This window comes from Eurytemora carolleeae, unplaced genomic scaffold (assembly GCF_000591075.1).
Source record: "Eurytemora carolleeae unplaced genomic scaffold, Eaff_2.0 scaffold2029, whole genome shotgun sequence".
NCBI lineage: Eukaryota > Metazoa > Arthropoda > Copepoda > Calanoida > Temoridae > Eurytemora > Eurytemora carolleeae.
Genome location: NW_019397918.1, coordinates 3509 through 23344, shown reverse-complemented (window position 1 = coordinate 23344; position 19836 = coordinate 3509). Strand labels below are relative to the sequence as shown.

The 19836-nt window shown below is 34.9% G+C and overlaps 2 protein-coding genes across 8 annotated transcripts in view; both read left to right on the top strand.

The window, feature by feature from the left end:
* Positions 1-7895, top strand: part of LOC111716315 (cingulin) — a gene marked incomplete at its 5' end in the record, with an annotated part of 18416 nt that extends 10521 nt beyond the window's left edge. Inside the window, 7 exons of the mRNA XM_023491749.1 lie at positions 1583-1911; positions 2431-5868; positions 6110-6230; positions 6646-6687; positions 6752-6804; positions 7229-7502; positions 7595-7895. Of these exons, the coding sequence (XP_023347517.1) occupies positions 1583-1911; positions 2431-5868; positions 6110-6230; positions 6646-6687; positions 6752-6804; positions 7229-7439 (4194 nt within the window). The remainder of the gene's footprint in view (positions 1-1582; positions 1912-2430; positions 5869-6109; positions 6231-6645; positions 6688-6751; positions 6805-7228; positions 7503-7594) is intronic.
* LOC111716316 (uncharacterized) lies at positions 2117-19836 on the top strand. 7 transcript variants are annotated; one of them, XM_023491755.1, is made up of 13 exons: positions 2117-2128; positions 3467-3472; positions 7998-8078; positions 10314-10365; positions 10755-10906; positions 11539-11604; positions 14913-15100; positions 15624-15684; positions 16697-16786; positions 17538-17938; positions 18501-18702; positions 18898-19069; positions 19251-19836. In XM_023491755.1, the coding sequence occupies exons 3-13, from the start codon at positions 8076-8078 to the stop codon at positions 19334-19336; spliced, it is 1473 nt and encodes a 490-aa protein (XP_023347523.1). In that variant the 5' UTR covers positions 2117-2128; positions 3467-3472; positions 7998-8075; the 3' UTR covers positions 19337-19836. The 7 variants fall into 7 exon arrangements, with proteins under 7 accessions (XP_023347523.1, XP_023347521.1, XP_023347519.1 ...); XM_023491753.1 differs by having other exon boundaries at positions 10734-10906; XM_023491751.1 differs by having other exon boundaries at positions 10725-10906.

Here is a 19836-nt window from a genome sequence, read left to right as displayed (position 1 = left end):
TATCATTAAAGTACATAGACTTCCTCAAGCTCCGCCAATTGGTTAGATTTTTGGTTGGTTCAAATTTAGGGATATTGTTAGCTAATTAAATAATAATTGGGGTTTGTCGTCTTTGTCGAGTTTGTGGTTACCTCTTTAACTGATTCATTGATTCTGATTACCAGTGTATTAACCAAGGAGTATGAAAATAATGCAGATGGAAACAACGTGGCCCTCCCTACCATAAGATTTATACATGCTTTGCAGACGGTACTCTGTTTGAAAATGAGTTAAAAGGTCGTCTTTTAATTTTTAAAATGTTTCTTTACTATAACATATCAAATAAAGCAAATTTTTTTATATTATAAAAAATACGCTTGTATTGCTAAAATTTTTGCATCTGAAAGAAATTTATTTGTTGTTATTCAAAAATTTAGTCTTAATTTTTCCCTGCTTAATATATACAATAACCTATCAGCCAAATATTTCTTATTCAAATGAAGTACCGCCTGCAAAGCATATACAGGGTGGCCAAAATGTACGAATTGTACAGATTTTTTGTAACCCTAAAATTGTACGGAATGTACGGATTGTACGGATTTTTTTTTTCAAATTGTACGGATTGTACGGATTTTTTTTTCTATTTTCACTCATTTCAGCAAATTTTTTCATATAAATTTCAAAAAAAAATTCTCGTCAAAATGAAGTTAATTTAACTTATTTTCTGCATTCTAAATAATATTAGATTGATTAATGTTTCAATTGACATCAAAATTCATAATAATCGAGATCCCAGAAGTGTTCATTTGAGAATATGTTCCAGAAGTGTTCATTTGAGAATATTTTTATATATAATATTTTCAAAAATGGTTTTATTTATCTTAAATGTACGGACTGCAGGGATTTTTTTCGAAAATTGTACTGATTGTATGGATTTTAAAAAAATGTAGGGATTTTTTCAAAAAAATGTATGCATTGTACAGATTTTTTTTTCTCAAACTGTACGGATCGTACGGATTTTTTGGATTTTTTTCGAAAATTGTACGGATTGTACGGATTTCTTCTGAAAATGTACGGATTATGTACGGATTTTTTTTCAAAAAAGTTTTGACCACCCTGCATATATAATCATATAATCATAAGGTAGGGTGGGCCGCGTCGTTTCGATCTCTGTTATACTCCTTGGTATTAACAAATAGACAAAAATTTGGCCAATGGAAGACAATGTAGATTTTTGGCGGGATGGAATGATTTGGACCAACCAAGTTACTATTTAATGAAAGACAGATCTGGAACTAGGAAGCATATTGGATACTGATCTCTGTATAACAATAGGAAAATGGGTAAACTGGTGGAAGCTCTGCTGGAAAAATGATAGTTAAGATCCTTGAAAGCTTTTTTTCATACTTTGATACTTGTCCCAAAAACAAATATTTGTTTTCCTTTAATAAAAAAAAAAAAATTCTTTTCGCTGAAAAATCATTTACTTTTTATTAACAGTTCATTTTCGCCAATTCAAAAGTGGATCATTAGGAATGATTAGAACTGAATGAAGCATTTAATTTTAAGTTGAGGCCTCGTATTTAAACTTCTGTTGTTCAAGGTTGAGAATGTGACCAAGAAGAATGATTGTAAAGAGGATGAGTTTAATCAACTAAGTGAGGACACAAATGCGTTTTCCAAACTGTTTCAAGGCGAACTCAACGCAAAGGCAAAGATTAAATCAAAATCAATGAAAAATCCAAATCTCTCAGAGTCCTTTAATCCTTCAGTAACTCCACAACTGCATTGTATAACAGGAGATAAACTGCGTTCTAAAAGTGCCATGGATAAGTTACCTGCCGATGTTGCTGCGACTTTAGCCAATGAAAAACAAGGACGGAGAAATAAAAATGGATCTATCACATGCATCTACTGTAACCTCATTTTCGGGTAAATGTTATCAATAATGTTGATGCCTGTCACATTTATTTTATTTCTGGTCAACAAATTTAAGCTCACAATAGAATAAATTTTTTATGATGAAATTGTGCAAAAATATATACATTTTTACATTTAAATTTTATCAAATTAAAAGCCTTTAAAATAATAAAGTACATTTGCTTGTATAAGTCTTCACATCATTCCCGAGTCAGTATATTCACTTCAAGTTTGAGCTTTAGGGAGTCCATCAAAGTCTAATTTGATTTGAAAAATCTTTTCAATAAATATATATTGGTAATTGTTTTGTTTGTTTCAATTCAAATTAATCTAGTAAAAAAATTTTTTTTTTTTTTAATGTTTTTTTTCAGCAGCTTACAATCTAAATACACATAAAAAGAATAAACGATAAAGCCACTATATCATTAATGATTTGGGGTGTATGTTTAGACAGGGGTGTATTATTTTCGGATATATATCCTGGTTAAATTGAAGATTGAAAGTCCTTTAAATAATTATTTTTGTGTTTAGGTCTACTGTATCATTCTCTAAACACTGCGCCTCCCAGGATCATATTGAGCAGTTTCTTGCCAAGCAGGCAAGCAAGATGCAAGAGGAAAAGAAGGGCCTAGAACTTGAACAGAATATGTTTCAAGATATATCATATGCTGAAGAGTTAATTAAAGATCAAAAGAAAGAAGAGCTTATGAAAAATGAGATTCAAGAGCTTATGAAGTATGATAATCAAGAGTGCGTTCAGGTAAATCAAGAAGATCAAAGTCTAAAGGTAGTACAGGATAAGAGCCAAAAAATCAGTAATGATAAAAAGGAAGGGCTTTTGGAGTTTAAAAGCCACAAGCATACAAACAATCAAAGCCAAGGAATAGCTAAAGATCAAAAGCAAGAAGAGATAAGGAAGGATGAAAGCCAAGAACTTAAACAAGACCAGAGCCAAGATGTCACTAAGGAGCTTAGTCCAGAGCTTTCAAAAGATCAAATTAAAGAAGGTTTACAAGTTGAAAGCCAAAAACTCTCAACAGATAATAGCCTAGAGCTCCCTAAGGAGGAAAGCCAAAAGCTCCCCAAGTATGAAAGCCAAGAATCTTTGAAGGATCAAAGTCAAGTAGTTGTGCAGGATCAGAGCCCAGATGCATTTAAAAGAAATAGCCGAAATGATCAGAGCCAAGATATGTTGCAGGTTAAATGCCATGAACTCCCTAAAGATAATAGCATAGAACTCGCTATGAATCAGTACCAAGAGCTCTCCAAGGATGAAAGCCAAAACATCTCTAAGGATAAGGGCCAAGAGCTTTTACTGAATAATGAAAAAGAAAACAAGGATAATGATGTTGAACAAAGTAATGTGGAAATGTGGAAACAAAACACCATGCACTTGGAGGAACAGGAGAATAGAAAAATGCAGTTACTAGAAAAAAGATCTACTGAATTACCAGAAGAAACTGAGATATCTGAAAAAATGCTTAAAACTAAAATTCAAGAAGCAGCTCATCAATTTAAAGAGAGCTTAGAGAAAATTGCAAATGATAAGAATAAGGAAAATCTTGAGAAAGAGGTGAACTGTGATATCAGTGTCACAGAGAACAAGATAACTCAAGTGAGTGAGAATTTGGAATCAAAGGCTGACGCACCCTCTCTCCCCAAAACAAATATAGGCAATATAGTTGAGAACAAATCCAATATCACCCCTGGCCACGATGTAATAACCTCTGTTCCTTGTTCTATCCAAGAAAAATCTGCCTGTACATCTAAGACGCAGGTTAGCAAAATTGAATCTTCCAAGAAAGTGCTTCTCCCACATTGTCAGGAAAATAATAAAGAAATAGATTTACTTAAATGTCAGAAGGTTTATGCTAAGAAGAAGGCTGAAGTGCCCAGTCCCAAAGATAAAGATGATGAAGACATGACTAAAAAGACCACGTCTAAAGGTCCTGGATGTGTTGCTTGTGAATATCTTGAGAATGAAGTGAACTGTGAATGTGATATCAGTGTCACAGAGAACAAGATAACTCAAGTGAGTGAGAATTTGGAAACAAAGGCTGACGCACCCTCTCTCCCCAAAACAAATACAAGCACTACTGTTGAAAAGAAATCCAATATCATCCCTGGCCACGATGTAATAACCTCTGTTCCTTGTTCTATCCAAGAAAAATCTGCCTGTACATCTAAGGTGGAGGTTAGCAAAATTGAATCTTCCAAGAAAGAGAAAACTTTTGATGAAAATAGTTCAGGGAAATCAGATGTTGACAAACTAAAGAACCAACTGAAAACCTCTAAAGAATTGAACAGCATGCTTCTCACACGTTGTCAGGAAAACAAAAAAGAAATAGATTTACTTAAATGTCAGAAGGTTAATGTTAAGAACAAGGCTGAAGTGCCCAGTCTCAAAGATAAAGATGATGAAGACATGACTAAAAAGACCACATCTAAAGGTCTTGGATGTGTTGCTTGTGATGACTGCCTCAAGACATTTAAAGAAGACTTTGAAACCTTTAAATCAAAGCACATCTCTGCTTGGGACTTTAAATCAGTATGTAAGAAGGATATAATCGATGTCAACACAAAGAATACCAAATTATCAAAACGTGACTTTGAAATAAGATTACAGGAGTTTGAGGAGGACATCATGGATGTAGTTGACTGTAAGGGTGATAATACTGTCAATATGCTCATTAAATTAGGCAATTGGTCAAAGGTGAAATTTGACAACATGGAAGAGAAAGTTTCTGAAAATAAAAATGTTGTTAAGACTGAAATATCAGCTTTAGAACACATAATAGTTGAGAAAATAAGCACCAAACTTGAAACATCGATACCAATAATGTTGAAAGATATAATAGGAACAGACAAAGTGAGAGATGAAGTGGATTCTGTTGAGAGAAGATTAGAAATGGAGAACTTCATGAAGGATGTTACAAGATTGAGGAATAAGGAGATAAAGGATATAGAGAATTGTAAAAGTCAAATGGAGAAAACTCTAGAGGAAATGTTAAAAATGAGAGATAATGAAATAGAAGAGACAAAGAAGCTAAAAGAAGATATTCTCAGAAACAGAATTGAGGAGAAGGATGAAATGAGACGCTTCAGAGAGGATATGATCAGAAAGAGAAATGAGGAGAAGATGGAAATGGAGAAATTGACCAAAGAATTGATCAGAAACAGAAATGAAGAGACTGAGTTAATGAAGAATTTCAAAGAGAACTTGATAAGACAGAGAAATGAGGAGCATGAGGAAATGAAGATCTTCAGAAAGGAATTGATCAAACAGAGAGATGAGGAAAAGCAGGAAATGGTCAAATTGATTGAGGAAGTTACAGGAAGGAAAGAAAAATATAATAGAATGGAGGAAGAGGAGAAAGAGATACAGAATCAGGAATCAGATAAGGGCATCAAACAGAATGATAGCAAAGTACACAAATTGGAAGAAGAGTTAAACACCAAGATTGAACACTTGGAAAACAGAATTGATGAAGTACTGAATGTGGCAGTAATGAATGGAAAAACTTTACAGTCTAATGAGCAATGTTTAAAACAGAAGATAGAGACTGAAGTCAGTCAGAGATTTATCCTGGAGAAGATTGACGACCTGAAACTGAGAAGGACGGAAGATATGCTGGATGTGAAGAAAATCACTGATGACATGAAGAACCAAATGACGCAGAACAAGCTTGAGTTGAACAACATCTTGATGGAGGACCGGGTTGATATGAAGGAGAGAATCAAAGACCTCAAACATGAGATGAAGGAGATAAAGAGCGAGTTGAAGGAGAAGATGAGGGAGGACAAGGTTGATACTATCAGGAACCTGGAAAATGTGGCAGAACATTTGAAACTGTTTTCTCAGACGGAATTCTCTCATCAGTTTGCCTCCTGTAAGACGGCCAACTATGCTGTACTGAAGAAGATCAGCACAGAAATTGATCAGATTAAGGAGACTTTTGGGTCTTTCAGGTAAAGAACATCTCTTTCTTTCAATTATTTTACTTGTTGTTGTTGTTGAAATCGCTATTTTTGTAAATTGCAAAGTAATTCGGCTTTTATAAATATAATGTGGTTATTTTTCCTTCTTCATTTTATTGATTATATTACCGCAATTTAATTTTTCATTTAAAAAGTAATAATTAATCCCAAATTGCAGATCATTTACTCCAAAACCTTAACTATACCTTCTAACATTTATTTGATATTCCAGCGGTATCGCCTCAGATATGAGTGATAAAGATGAAGAACTGAAGGATAATCCAGATGTAGATACTGGATTTTCTAGTCCTCATCAAGATGTAGATACTGGATTCTCTAGTCCTCCTATCCAGGTGTTGAGGTTTTACCAAGATTTGATCGCAAGGCTGTATGAAGTCTAAATTTTCATATATGTCAGTAAGGATTCTACATCATGCCCTCTTCAGAATCATAGAAGGTTGTTTAGTAAAGTTGCTTACTCCCTCATGCACTCCAATGTACGGAATATGGCATCTAAGCAATGGACAGGGATAGGCGTAAACGACGTCTCTGATCTTTAATCTTGACTCTATAATCAGTGACTTTATTTACGAATTTCATTGTCTATTGCATAGGAGTCGACATTTTCTGTAAATTGGAGCGCATCGAGAATAAGCAACCTTACAAACAACCTTGGTATCATATTTGAATTATTTATGTTGAAAAATAGACGACAAAGTTAATTTCCTAATAGAGAAAAGTTTAAAAGAAATCTATGTTATCGCTAAGGAACAGGGTTGGCGTCTGAAAACTTACTTACAACACTTAAAGGTGGGCTTGGCCTTTTTTGGTTAGTCTGTAATTGTATTATTTTTTAAAGACTCTATGTACTTAGGAAGTGGTGGAAAGTGAAGATAGAAGAATGAACTACCCTTTAAACTCTACTAGGTGTGGTTAAACATTATTTTTGGTTTTATTTTTATTTAACAGACAGTCTTGTCTAAGTTATTGCGGTGACCCTCCTGATTTACTCTGGCAGTTTGTAAACCTGTAGCTGTGCAAACATGATGAAGATATCATTGTTTCTCTATCTGAAAACTGACTTATTTTTAATTGCGTGTTCTCTGTATGATTGACCTGCGGTTTCTTGCTGGGAACATAAAGTATTCCTTTTAACATAACAACAGTAAAAAGTTTGACAAAATATATGTTTTTTATAGATAGAAAAACTAGATCGTGATATCTCAGATTAAAAGCTTTTTAAAGAGTGCCGTTTTCAATCGGGCAAGGAAATCTTTAAATGGAGGGTCAATTCATATTATGTCAACTCGACAGTTTCACTGAAGATGTCTGATCGTGTTAATATTTTTAGTGTTTTCCCCGCCTTCATTCAACCTTCTTCTCCGGTTCTTTCTGCCATTCAACCTCAAAACGGACGCAGTGTTACTGACTGTCACGTGAACAAATCTCAAACCGGGTTCACGTCACAGCCACGAGGCCAGTCTTGGATACCTGGGCAGTTCATCCGTCATCCTGGACCCTATTATTCATATTATCCATATCCGCAGCAGTTCTTGGGTTAAATACCTGTAACAGATAGAATGGCTATATTCATAATGTTAACACTAGATAATTTCAACACTTAAGTAAAGTAACTCGCCTTAAACTGTTTATTTTCTAATCCCTGTATTTTCGGAACCTGTCTGTATCAAAGTTATAAGGATTAGAAAATTATAAGTTTGAGACGAGTATTTAGTTACTTTTTTATTGATATTACAAATTGTAATATTTGCAATTTTTACGCTATTTCTAGATCTACGATGTAATTAAAATCTTAAAGTTTACTACATGGAACATTTACAATCCAAGAAGTAATTTCGGAAACCGGATTTACCCAACAAAAAGTTTTTTGTCGATTGATCTCAGAATCAGTATTTTTTGCATTTGCTGCTTTTTTCACGATTTCCTTTTGCTCTTTAAGTGTTAGATGCCACCAAAAATATATATTTTGGCCAATAAAGTCAATTTAACTGTTGAAATTTCTGATGTGATTTGTTATGTTCATAATTCTTCAGTTGCAAGAAAATTCTGCTGTATCAGTTAACATTTCTTGTGTAATTTTGTTCATTTTTTTGTTTCAGATTTGAATTTTTTTCTCTGTTCTTTGAACACAAGAAAATTTTGTAGATTTTTGTTCACACGTTCATACTAGTTCTGGCATGGTAAGATACATTCTCGTCACAACATACAAATAATATTCATCAGAAAAATACTGACCAAAAATTTAAGTTTTTCTTTACTTTATTCCATTTCATATCTAGGAAAGACATATTCTTTTTTTTCTGTAAACCTGAAGAATTCAACTATTTGAAAATGCTTATGAACACATAGAATTAAAATACTCATTTTCTTGTAAACCTGCAGAATTGCAGCATATATTCTACACGTACAGGGTGTCCCACGAAACATGAAAATAGGAAGACGACTTGAAAAAAAGCAAAATTGTCTAAATCTGAACGAAATTCTTCATATCTCGGGCAATATTGAAAGCACAAAAAAGGCAGATCACATTTTGGAAATGGCAGGACAAGGGAAATTTTGTGTTTCTTGTTATGAAAATTATTGTTATCACAGATTTTTCAAGCACAAAAATACATTTTGTTACTTTTAAACCATTTTTTATTTTTGTAGGCACTAGGCAGTATGCAGGGGCGTATACAGCATACTTCTTTCATACTCAGGGGGGATTATAGGATTTTTAAACTTGACTTAACTTTAACATCATAGTTTTTAGAATAAGGGGCTCGCCCACCCCCCATGAAAAAATCCTACAGTCACCCCTGAGTATGGTAGTAGTACGCTGACAATTCGGTGAGAAAGTCTAAGATGTAGTATGTTGAATTCGGTGACATTTTTTCCGATATAGTATATTGATATCGGTGTATACCTCTCCGATATCGAATGTAGATTTTGGTGAAGAAGTCATCGCTGTAGTATATACTCCAAAGCACCAATGTCGAAGTGTAGATTTTGGAGTTCATTTGTGCGCTGTCGCATGTACGATTTCGTATATACGACAGATCTGGGTGTGATCCTTTTACTATACCGCCAAGACCGACATCGAACCAGGTGGTCGGAGCTCCGCCCAACTCCAGCGAAGCTTGTCGTAGAACGAGGCGGTATAACCGCCGTCGGTCTTTATGTTAGCTGGGTGGGTTTGCACTTCTGAGCCTGGATCTTCCCAACTGAACGGACGTATTTAAGACGTACTATGTATGTCCCCGCACAGTGTTTGTCCGCTATAGATGTCACCCAAAGTAAATAATCTAATTTTACAATGATTTCTATTTGTTTTTGCCGAGAGGGGTCAATTTTCACTGAATAATTAAATACGTCCATATGTTTGCAAGAAGTAAGGATGGCACGATTCGGACTCTGCAGTGAAAATCAGGGGTCCAAATGAAAGCTTGGTTTCTCCCATGTTGTGGGCCAGGATCTTCGCTAAAACTTCAATGATGATAAATTCTTTAGTGATTCATTCTCAACGACATCCTTAAAACCTTTGTGTGATTAATGATGAAGGAGGTATTCTTAATTTTACAGCTATGAAATGATTTATCATCTCTCTATCAAGTGACTCGTGAATATGCTGGTGTCGTATCGTTTGCACTAATGATTGATCGGACTAACGTACATTCGCACTAACGTTCAGTCGGACTAACGTTTTATTTGAGGGCTAGGTTAGGTTAAGACAATTTATGGGCCGAGCGCTGCAGCTAGGGGGCCTAGCGCCGCGGCTAGGACAGGCTAGAGGGTCGGGCCCTGCGGCCACAAGTGTTACTGATCAACTGACTTTAGTGCAAAAGTACGTTAGTTCATTCGGACACTAGTGCAAACGATATAGCATCTATATGCTGCAAGAATCAGCGCGTGTTAATCTAGAAAAACGAAAATATCTGACTCATTGCAAGTCAGAAGGTTTTAAATCGGACATGTCGCCCTTTTTAATCGGCTGGGTTACTTGAAATTTTTAAACAATTGGTCATAAATTTTTATTAATTCCATTCTTATTATTTGAAAAACTCCAATTGAAGTACGAGACGCGTTAAAACCTTGGATGATCATTTTAGTCAAGTTTTATAAGAGACTGGGAAGGAGTTTTAGTGGCGGATTTTGAATTTTGATGAGCCAGTTGTGAGCCATGATAAGTTAGGAGCTGCTGCCATAGCAGTGTTGATCAGGAGTCACTGCTCGAGCGGATCCTATCCACCTGTGGGACTGAGTCCTATTAGCTGTAAAAACTATAATTGATCAAAGCGCTTTATTTTCCCCAAAATTAGTCTTATTGAAAAGGACTGTTAAAATTTCAAGTGACGTTTTATTTAAAGAGGGACAATGGAATACATAAGTCTAAACAGACAATGTATAAAACATAACAACATTATACTTTATTGTAGGAAAACTTATCGGACAGTTTAGAGGTGGGAGACGTTGCTTACTCAGTACAAGGAATATTCAGTATACACAAAGAATTAGTATAAGGAATATTATACAGTATACACAAAGAATTAGTATAAGGAATATTATACAGTATACAAAAGAATTAGTACAAGGAATATTATACAGTTGTTAAAATAAATTCGAAATATAAGGAAGACGATTTTTCCGATTCAAATGCCGACGTTGATTCTCAATGTTTGTGTACACAGGAAGCAAGCACACCACATGTGTCAAATCCCCGCTCACCTTAGATCCCCGCTTCAACCGGCAGTCAGTTACTAACACTCATATTCACAACTCCATCTCTACCCTGGCTCCTCCNCCCCGATTTACAGTTTGACGAATTGTGTGTATATTCCTATATTCAGAACGTGTAGACCTGAAGACACTAAGTATAGAGATGGTTAGGTTGAAGACCACTCAGGAGAACATGATGAAGGAGATGGACGGGTTGAGGATGGAGGTGAGCAGGATGAACGAGATCAAGATGAACCTGTTCAAATTGGAAAAGGAGATGACACAGAAGGAGGAACTCTATCAGGAAATAAAGGTATTTTGACATCACAATCACTGGTAACAATTTTAGCTTTGAAATCCTCGAACTTCATAAAACTAAAATTTTCGTGGGTTTTCTGCTCACATTGATAGATTTCAAAAAGTTTTCTTTGCTAAATTTTTCAATTTCGACAAACCATAAATCCATTAGTTACAACAAAAAATGTGGGCCCGAATGGTTCATTGCAGTGCATTGGCTTGAAAAATACAAACATTAAAAGTGGGATTTAACTTTTAAATTCATGTTACTTCAAAAAAATTTTTGTTATAGAACATTCAATTGACAATAAGTTGCTAATATATCGACTTAATTATAGATAAGTTGGTATAAAAATATTTCCTTTATCTGGGAAATTAAAATGAATTTGTTTGTGTGTAAAAAGATTCTTGTGAAAAGTATTTTTCTTTTATTATGTTATGTAAAGGATGCATGTCATAGCTAGTATAAGGCGGAATAAAATGTCGTCTTTGTTTTATCTTTAGTATATGAATGAAGCTAACGTTGTTATGATGTTATAATGATTATGCTTGATATAAAGCGTTAAATATGTTGTCTCTAGCTAAAATAAGACTTAAGAAGACAATTTTCATCCTGCTCTTTACTGGTTATAACTGAACATTTTCAAGGAATGTGTTTTGACCTTGTTGGAGCACTGGGAGAACTTGACCTCATTCTTCATGGACAAAATTCAGGTCAAAACTAGACAATTTACTCCGAAAATCTAGATCAAAACTAAACAACTAACTCCAAAAATTCAGTTCTCAACTAAAAAATATAATACAAAATTCAGGTTAAAACTAGACAACTAACTCTAAAATTTAGGTCAAAACTATACATTGACAACTTACCCCAAAACTCAGGTCAAATTTAGACAACTAACTATAAAATTCAGGTCAAAACTAGACAACTAACTTTAAAAAGTCAGGTCTAAACTAGACAACTAACTTCAAAAATTCAGGTCAAAACTAAACTACTAACTTAAAAATTCAGGTCAAAACTTGACTACTAACTTTAAAATACAGGTCAAAACTAGACAACTAACTCCAAAATCAGGTCAAAACTAGACAACTACATTAAAAAATTCAGGTCAAAGTTAGACAACTAACTCTAAAATAGGTCTAAACTAGACAACTAACTTTAAAATTCAGGTCAAAACTAGAGAACCAACTTCAAAATTCAGGTCAAAACTAGACAACTAACTTCTAAATTCAGGTCAAAACTAGACAACTAACTTCTAAATTCAGGTCAAAACTAGACAACTAACTTCTAAATTCAGGTCAAAACTAGAGAACTACCTCTAAAATTCAGGTGAAAACTAAACAACTAACTCCAAAATTCAGATCAAAACTAGACAACTAACTCTAAAATTCAGGTCAATACTAGAGAACTACCTCTAAAATTCAGGTCAAAACTAGACAACTAACTTTAAAATTCAGGTCAAAACTAGAGAACTAACTCCTGTAACATTTAATCCTTTGATATAGTTACAATACCAGACATAAATCCTAGGGAAATCAAGATCAATCCTTGGCCTCATCTTTGAGGGTTAATACAAGACTTCACTTTCATTCCCAGTACCAATTCATAATTTACCCAAACCTCACATCTTTTGTATAATATCTATCTCTAAAGATCTTGAATAAGTGGGTTTATCAATCTACATTTTATTGGTAAAAATATATCTCTTAAAATCTATTTATATTAAACCATATTCCATATATCTGTAGAGTCCCTCAGCAGTAAGACAAGTCTCCACTAGCTCTTAAATAGGAAGAGTCCCTCAGCGGTAAAGCAAGTCTCCACTAGCTCTTATGTAGGAAGAGTCTCTCAGCGGTAAAGCAAGTCTCCACTAACTCTTATATAGGAAGAGTCCCTCAGCGGTAAAGCAAGTCTCCACTAGCTCTTATGTAGGAAGAGTCTCTCAGCAGTAAAGCAAGTCTCCACTAACTTTTATATAGGAAGAGTCTCTCAGCAGTAAAGCAAGTCTCCACTAACTCCTATATAGGAAGAGTCCCTCAGTAGTTCATCTGAGCCTCTGTTCCCTGCTGGGCTAGATGTGGTCTCAGCTAATCCTTCTTTAGATAATATAACTGGTGATCTCCTGATCAATACTAGCTATATAAATCTGCTATAGACCTATGACCTTCTCCTCTGATACTTGTAACTGGTGACTTATGATCATCCTAGTTCTCTGTCAATCTGCTGTAGATCTATGATTTCATACTTGCAATTCTCCTGTGGTTCATATAGCTGGTGATCTTTGTGATCCATCCTAGCTCTCTATCAATCTACTCTGGATCTCTAGTCTCCACAGTATCTGCAACTTCCACAGTATCTGCAGTATCCTCCATATCTGCAGTGTCCACAATATCAGCAGTATCCTCAATATCTGCAGTATCCACAGTATCTGCAGCATCCCTAATATTTGCAGTATCCACAGTATCTGCAGTATCCTCCATATCTGCAGTATCCTCCATATCTGCAGTGTCTACAATATCTGCAGTATCCACATTACCTGTAGTCTGCTCTGCATCTCTACAGTCTGCTCTATATCTCCGTGATCTGTAGTCTGCTCTGCATCTCTACAGTCTGCTCTATATCTCCGTGATATGTAGGATGCTCTGCATCTCTGTTGATCTCCCATCTACTTGATATCTCCTTGATCTGTAGGATGCTCTGCATCTTGGTTGATCTCCCATCTACTTGATATCTCCTTGATTTGTAGAATGCTCTGCATCTCGGTTTATCTCCCATCTACTTGATATCTCTTTGATCTGTAGGATGCTCTGCATCTCGGTTGATCTTCCATCTACTTGATATCTCCTTGATCTGTAGGATGCTCTGCATCTCGGTTGATCTCCCATCTACTTGATATCTCTTTGATCTGTAGAATGCTCTGCCTCTCGGTTGATCTTCCATCTACTTGATATCTCCTTGATCTGTAGGATGCTCTGCATCTCAGTTGATCTCCCATCTACTTGATATCTCCTTGATCTGTAGGATGCTTTACATCTCGGTTGATCTTCCATCTACTTAATATCTCCTTGATCTGTAGGATTCATTGGCCTGTTTTATCTTTATAACCATAGAAACACCTGGAATATTAGAGGGTGTAGGGAGTTGAACCAGCTGTATAGAGGTGGAACTACATTGCTCTGATTCTATTATCCATTCTATAGTTCCAGCAATCCTCGGAGTCTCCAGTGTTTCTAACCATATAAACACCTGGGATATTAGAGTGTGTAGGTAGTTGAACTAGCTGTGTTGAGGTGGAACCACATCTCTCTGATTCTCTTGTCTGTTCTACAGCTCAAGTGATCCTCTGAGTCTCCAGTGTTTTTAACCATAGAAACACCAGGAATATTAGAGTGTGTAGATAGTTGAACTAGCTGTGTTGAGGTGGAACCATATATCTCTGATTCTACTGTAAACCTGAGATATCTATCTCATCAATGGTTTATTCCTCTGATCTGTTGTAACCTGAGATATCTGTCTCATCAATGGTTTATTGTATTCCTGAAGATATGATCATGTAAGATTTAATCATGTAAGTCCACATGCTGTAAGCCTTCTGAGAGCTGTCCATGAAGTGCCTGTCCCATAGCCTTTGGTTGAACAAACGGAGCTCATACGTCTGTTCGGTTCAAAGGTCTATGGTGCACTGTTGAATCTTAATGAATCAGTTCAGGTTAACTACTCCGCATTCATTAAAAGAAACAAAGAGATAAAGGTGTGAGGCTGGGGTAGGGTTTTAGCATGAGTCACCTATACTTTAAATATTACACTCCAAAATTCAGGTCAAAGCATAACAACTATAAATCCAAAATTCAGGTCAGAACATAACAACTAACTCCAAAATTCAGGTGTAAACATGCAGTATCTTGCTCCAAAATTGCAGGACTTAATTAAAAATCTATCTCTTAAACCAATCTAAAGCTAAGATCAAAACTAATTTTATTAGCAGAACATAAACGACCCTCGGCAATAATAGTTTTCTCAGGTTGCTGCGAAGCTCCACAAGGAGGAGAGTAAGACAGAGATGTCGATGAAGACGGATAGTTTGATGCATCTCATGGAGATCAAGATCCAGGAAATTAACAAGAATTTAGTTGAGCTCCTTGAAACCAGGATTAAGTCTAGAAACCAGGATCTTTACCAGGAATTTAAAAAATCAGAATTCAATATGAGGTAAAGTTATAGAACATTATAAAATTATCTGTAAAAGCTTGTTACTGTTAAAAGAACCCTTTAAACCTTTATCTGATCATTATTATGGAAGATATCATGGTTTTTAATCCTGAACAAGTGTTTAAATTAGTTTATTTTCTGTTATTTTATCTCATTTATTCTTTATCAGATAAAGCTTTTAAGGGAACTTTAGTGAATAGGACAAACATATAAATAAAGGTTAGTTTATAGAGGACGTGAAAACACATAAAGTACTTCCAGTATATATATTTCTTATAACTTATTACTAGAGGGTTCAGAACTTGAGTCAATATCGATATCACATGTGTAGATGTTTTTCAGTACAATGCCCCGTATCCTTTCTATCTCATTCTGTTGAATCTTGTGGGATTTGTTTAATGCGGCCAGGCATTGTCTTCCACAAGTTTAAGGCGCGAGTTCTGAAGAATTCAAGATATTTTAGAATTTTAAAACATTAAATATTTTTCTTGTAAAAAACTCTAGAAGTTATCTATTTTGGTAGATGTGAGTTGGGTAGAATGCACAATATTATTAACAACTTGTCACACTCTGCCGCAATTCAGGTAATATATGTCAGTTTCAGGTCAATTTCAGGTCAGTTTTAGGTAAATTTCAGGTCAGTTTTAGGTCAGTTTTAGGTCAGTTTTAGGTCAATTTCAGGTCAGTTTTAGGTCAATTTCAGGTCAGTTTTAGGTCAATTTCAGGTCAGTTTTAGGTCAATTTCAGGTCAGTTTCAGGTCAATTTCAGGTCAGTTTCAGGTCAATTTCAGGTCAGTTTCAGGTCAATTTCAGGTCAGTTTTAGGTCAGTTTTAGGTCAGTTTTAGATCAATTTCAGGTAAATTTCAGGTCAATTACATGTCAGTCTCAGGTCAGTTTCAGGTCACTTTGAGGTCAATTTCATGTTAAATTCATTTCAGTTTCATGCCAGTCTGATTCAATTTCATTTCAGTTTGAGGTCAATTTCAGCTCAATTTGCAAGGTCAATTTCAGGTCAATTTGCAAGGTCAATTTCATATCGATTTCATGTCATTTTCATGTCAACTTCATGTCAACTTCATGTCAACTTCATGTCAACTTCATGCCAACTTCATGTCAACTTCATGTGAATTTCATGCGAATTTCATGTGAATTTCATGTCAGTTTGAGGTCAATTTCATGTCAGTTTCTTGTCAGTTTCTTGTCAGTTTCTTGTCAGTTTCTTGTCAGTTTCTTGTCAGTTTCATGTCAGTTTGATTTAATTTTATGTCCATTTCATGTCAGTTTGAGGTCAATAATTGTCAATTTCAGGTCAATTTTAAGTCAATTTTATTTCAATTTCATGTCAACTTCATGTCGATTTCATTTCAATTTCATGTCAATTTCATGTAAGTTTGAGGTCAATTTCATGTCCATTTCAGGTCAATTCCAGGTCAATTTCAGGTTAAATTCCAAGTTGAAGATCAAAAATCAATTTTTTCCCCGGAGGCGGAGGTGGGGGGGGGGGAATTCATGAGAATATGGACAGGGACACCTGTAAAAATTCTTCATTGAAATGTGGATACATTTTTGAAAATAATTATTTTTTTTTGGTTTAGGCCTCTGGAAATATTAAGCATCCTGGTTTAAACTACTGGATGCCATGCCATTGGAGACAGCAAACTCACGTACCAGAGACAAAAATAAAGGTATGGGAGGGGAAGGGAGAGGTGAAAAACATACAGTGAGACCCATAAAGCTGTGGAATAGGAAGACGACAGGTTGACTCCAATTATTGTTTTAAAAATTGCAAGAAACATCAAACACTGCAACTGGGCAGTCTTCAGACCCATTTCACTTTATAAGTTGATTTTAAAATTCCTGAGTCCGAAGTAAACGAATTTGAGCCGCATCTCAAATCCGCGAAAAACCAGTTTCAATTGAGCTCCGGTTTAAATCTTGAAACATTAAATACGATTTTAAGTGGAACCCCAACAATATTTGAGCCACGCCTCAAATTTAAGCCGTGGCTCAAATTCTTTAAATTCGGCCTCTGGTAAACCTGTTTGCATTATTACAATATCAAATACTAACAAGATTTTTAAATGTCGTCTTCCTATTCCAGTTTGATAGGTTTAGCTGTAATGTAAATCTTTATCCCTGGTGGTTATTTCTACCTTTAGTAAACTTATGTACTGTACAATGCACAGAGTTGCAGGTCCAAATAACAACGGTACACTCTTCATACCTTTGTTTGATTATTATGCATGGATCAATGAGATATTTTTTAAAAAAGGGACTTAAGGAATTATGGACATTGTTGGAACCTAAAGTTTTCAACGACGATATTGCTCCTCAGATATATGGTTAAAGGAACAGTTATGAATCGGAAATGCCAATCTACAAATAAATTACGTATAATATTCCCTTTAATTTCAATATTTTTTGTACTATGTGCAGGAGGTTGAAGTACCCCAGGAGGATGCTAGGAAACAGGAACTCGAGAACATCCAGCAGGAGGGTTCCAGCAAACAGGAGGGTTATGTGGAACAGGAGACCAAGGAATCCAGGGATTTCTCAGTTTATATCAGCAAAAGAAACAAAAGTTTGAGTGAGAGCTGCTCTTTGAATGTTGCTGCTCCAATCTTCATTCCTAATACAGCTAATATATCTGCTAACAGTTCGGTTAACATATCTGCTAATGTATCTTCTGCCATATCTGCCAACGCATCTACTAACAGTTCGGTTAACACATCTGCTGCATTTGCCGACATATCTTCCGACTTATCTGCTGCTGACATATCTGCTACAAACACATTTGATGAGATACAAAAGGACAATACTTACAACGCAGATCAAAGGTATGAACTTTAATATTTTGAATTTTGAATTTAAAATCAAGAACATTTTGCAATAAAATAATGTTGTCAAATTGTGTATTGAATAAGACACTTACAGGGTTACATTTTAAATATATGAACTTAAAGAAAATATTTTTCATTTACTTTTCAAACAACAGTCATAACTTTCTAAATTTTAGCAAGCTGCACAGAGCATACCCAATGCATATACCTCAAATTGGTGTCTTCAGAAATATTCCGTCCATTTTTTCAAATGTTTAAACGTGTAAAAATTGAACCATGATGAGATCTTTAGTACCAGCTGTATTTGAAAAAGTTTGCCATCAAAAGTAAATTGAATAATATTACTTAATGTGTTTTTATAATGTACAAGGCTTCCGGGGGCGCATCTTCGATTTTAACTCAATTGTTTCTCTTTTGTCAATTTTTGTTCTTCAAGCATACAAGCAAAGTTTATATTTAGACAACGTGGAAAAGATTCCAAACTCTTACTTTAGAATAAGAATGGAGTTGTTTAGTAGGTGGTAGAATGGAATTATTGAGAAAACTTGACATGCTTTAGAACATTGCTATCTCCCCTGAGACTGAGATGGCATTATGACGACTATAATGAAGATGATGAATTGAAAGATGATCATGAAGTGGAAGATGATCATGAAGTAGAAGATTCTGAAGAGTATGAGTCTGATAGAGAAGAAGTTGATGACTTTCCAGAACTTTCCTCTAATTTATCCAGTCAACTTTCACACCAGACAGAGTCAAAGGAAGGTTTCTATGTTTTTTTTGAAAACTATTTCTTACAGCGCTAATCATATAGGAAAATAAAAATTTCAACAGAATGAATTTAGGGATAAAAAATTCATCCCCCTCTAAAGCCTTCAAAATTGATCACCTCCGCACCCCTATCTCCCAGGGACGGGGGAATAATTCTTTTTAAATATATACCCCATGCCCCTAAGGTTCAAGATACATCTGCAGTGAACCAACCAGGCATCATTCATCGTTATCAACTTCCTAACACACCAGTGTTCCAGTTTCCCAACAGTCATATGCCGCCTGGATTTCACACTCCTATCCTGCCCAGTTTTCAAGCTATCAACATGCACGGCATGCATGTACCTAACATGCAAGGTTAGCAAGTTTTTTTTAAATTGGTATTAAAAATTTGTATGATTATTTTTCATAGTAAGGTAAGTTCCAAAACTGCTTCTTTTTCTAAGAACATGTAAATAATTTAAAAAAAAAAAATAAAAATGTTAAATATTTTATAAAATGGCATAAAATGATTTAAAAAAAGAATTCATGCTTTAAGGTGTCTCTCCTGAAGCCCACCATCTCGCCAATCTTCAGATGCAAGGATATCCATTCTTCTTCAATCCTCTACGACATTTTCAATAATTTAGACATTTATGAACAAAGTGGTTATATACAGATTTCAGATGCAAGGATATCCATTCTTCTTCAATCCTCCACTACATTTTCAATATTTTAGACATTCATGATTAAAGTGGTCAACTACAGATGCAAAGATATCCATTCTTCTTCAATCCTCTACTACATTTTCTTTATTTAGACATTCGTGATTAAAGTGGTTACATACAGATGCAAGGATATCCATTCTTCTTCAATCCTCTACTACATTTCCAATATTTAGACATTTATGATTAAAGGGATATGGAAGCCTGGATGTCAATTCTTATTTTGACCTCGACCACATTTTTCTCAACTAATTAAATTAAAATGAATATGATAGCTTCATAGAAAGGATGAAGAAATAGTTCCATCAATATTGTAACTTTTTTATGTGCCCGAAACTCTAAATTATGGTGGTGAATTGTGATAAAATATAGCACTTCAGAATGTTTTTAGAATTTTAAGAAGTAAAAAATGTCTGTTCT

Coding starts and splice junctions, on each gene's coding strand:
- LOC111716316 (XM_023491750.1), top strand. Junction 15,685..16,696: donor CACACTCTGCCGCAATTCAG/GTAATATATGTC, acceptor TTTTTGGTTTAG/GCCTCTGGAAATATTAAGCA. Junction 19,070..19,250: donor GCATGTACCTAACATGCAAG/GTTAGCAAGTTT, acceptor TCATGCTTTAAG/GTGTCTCTCCTGAAGCCCAC.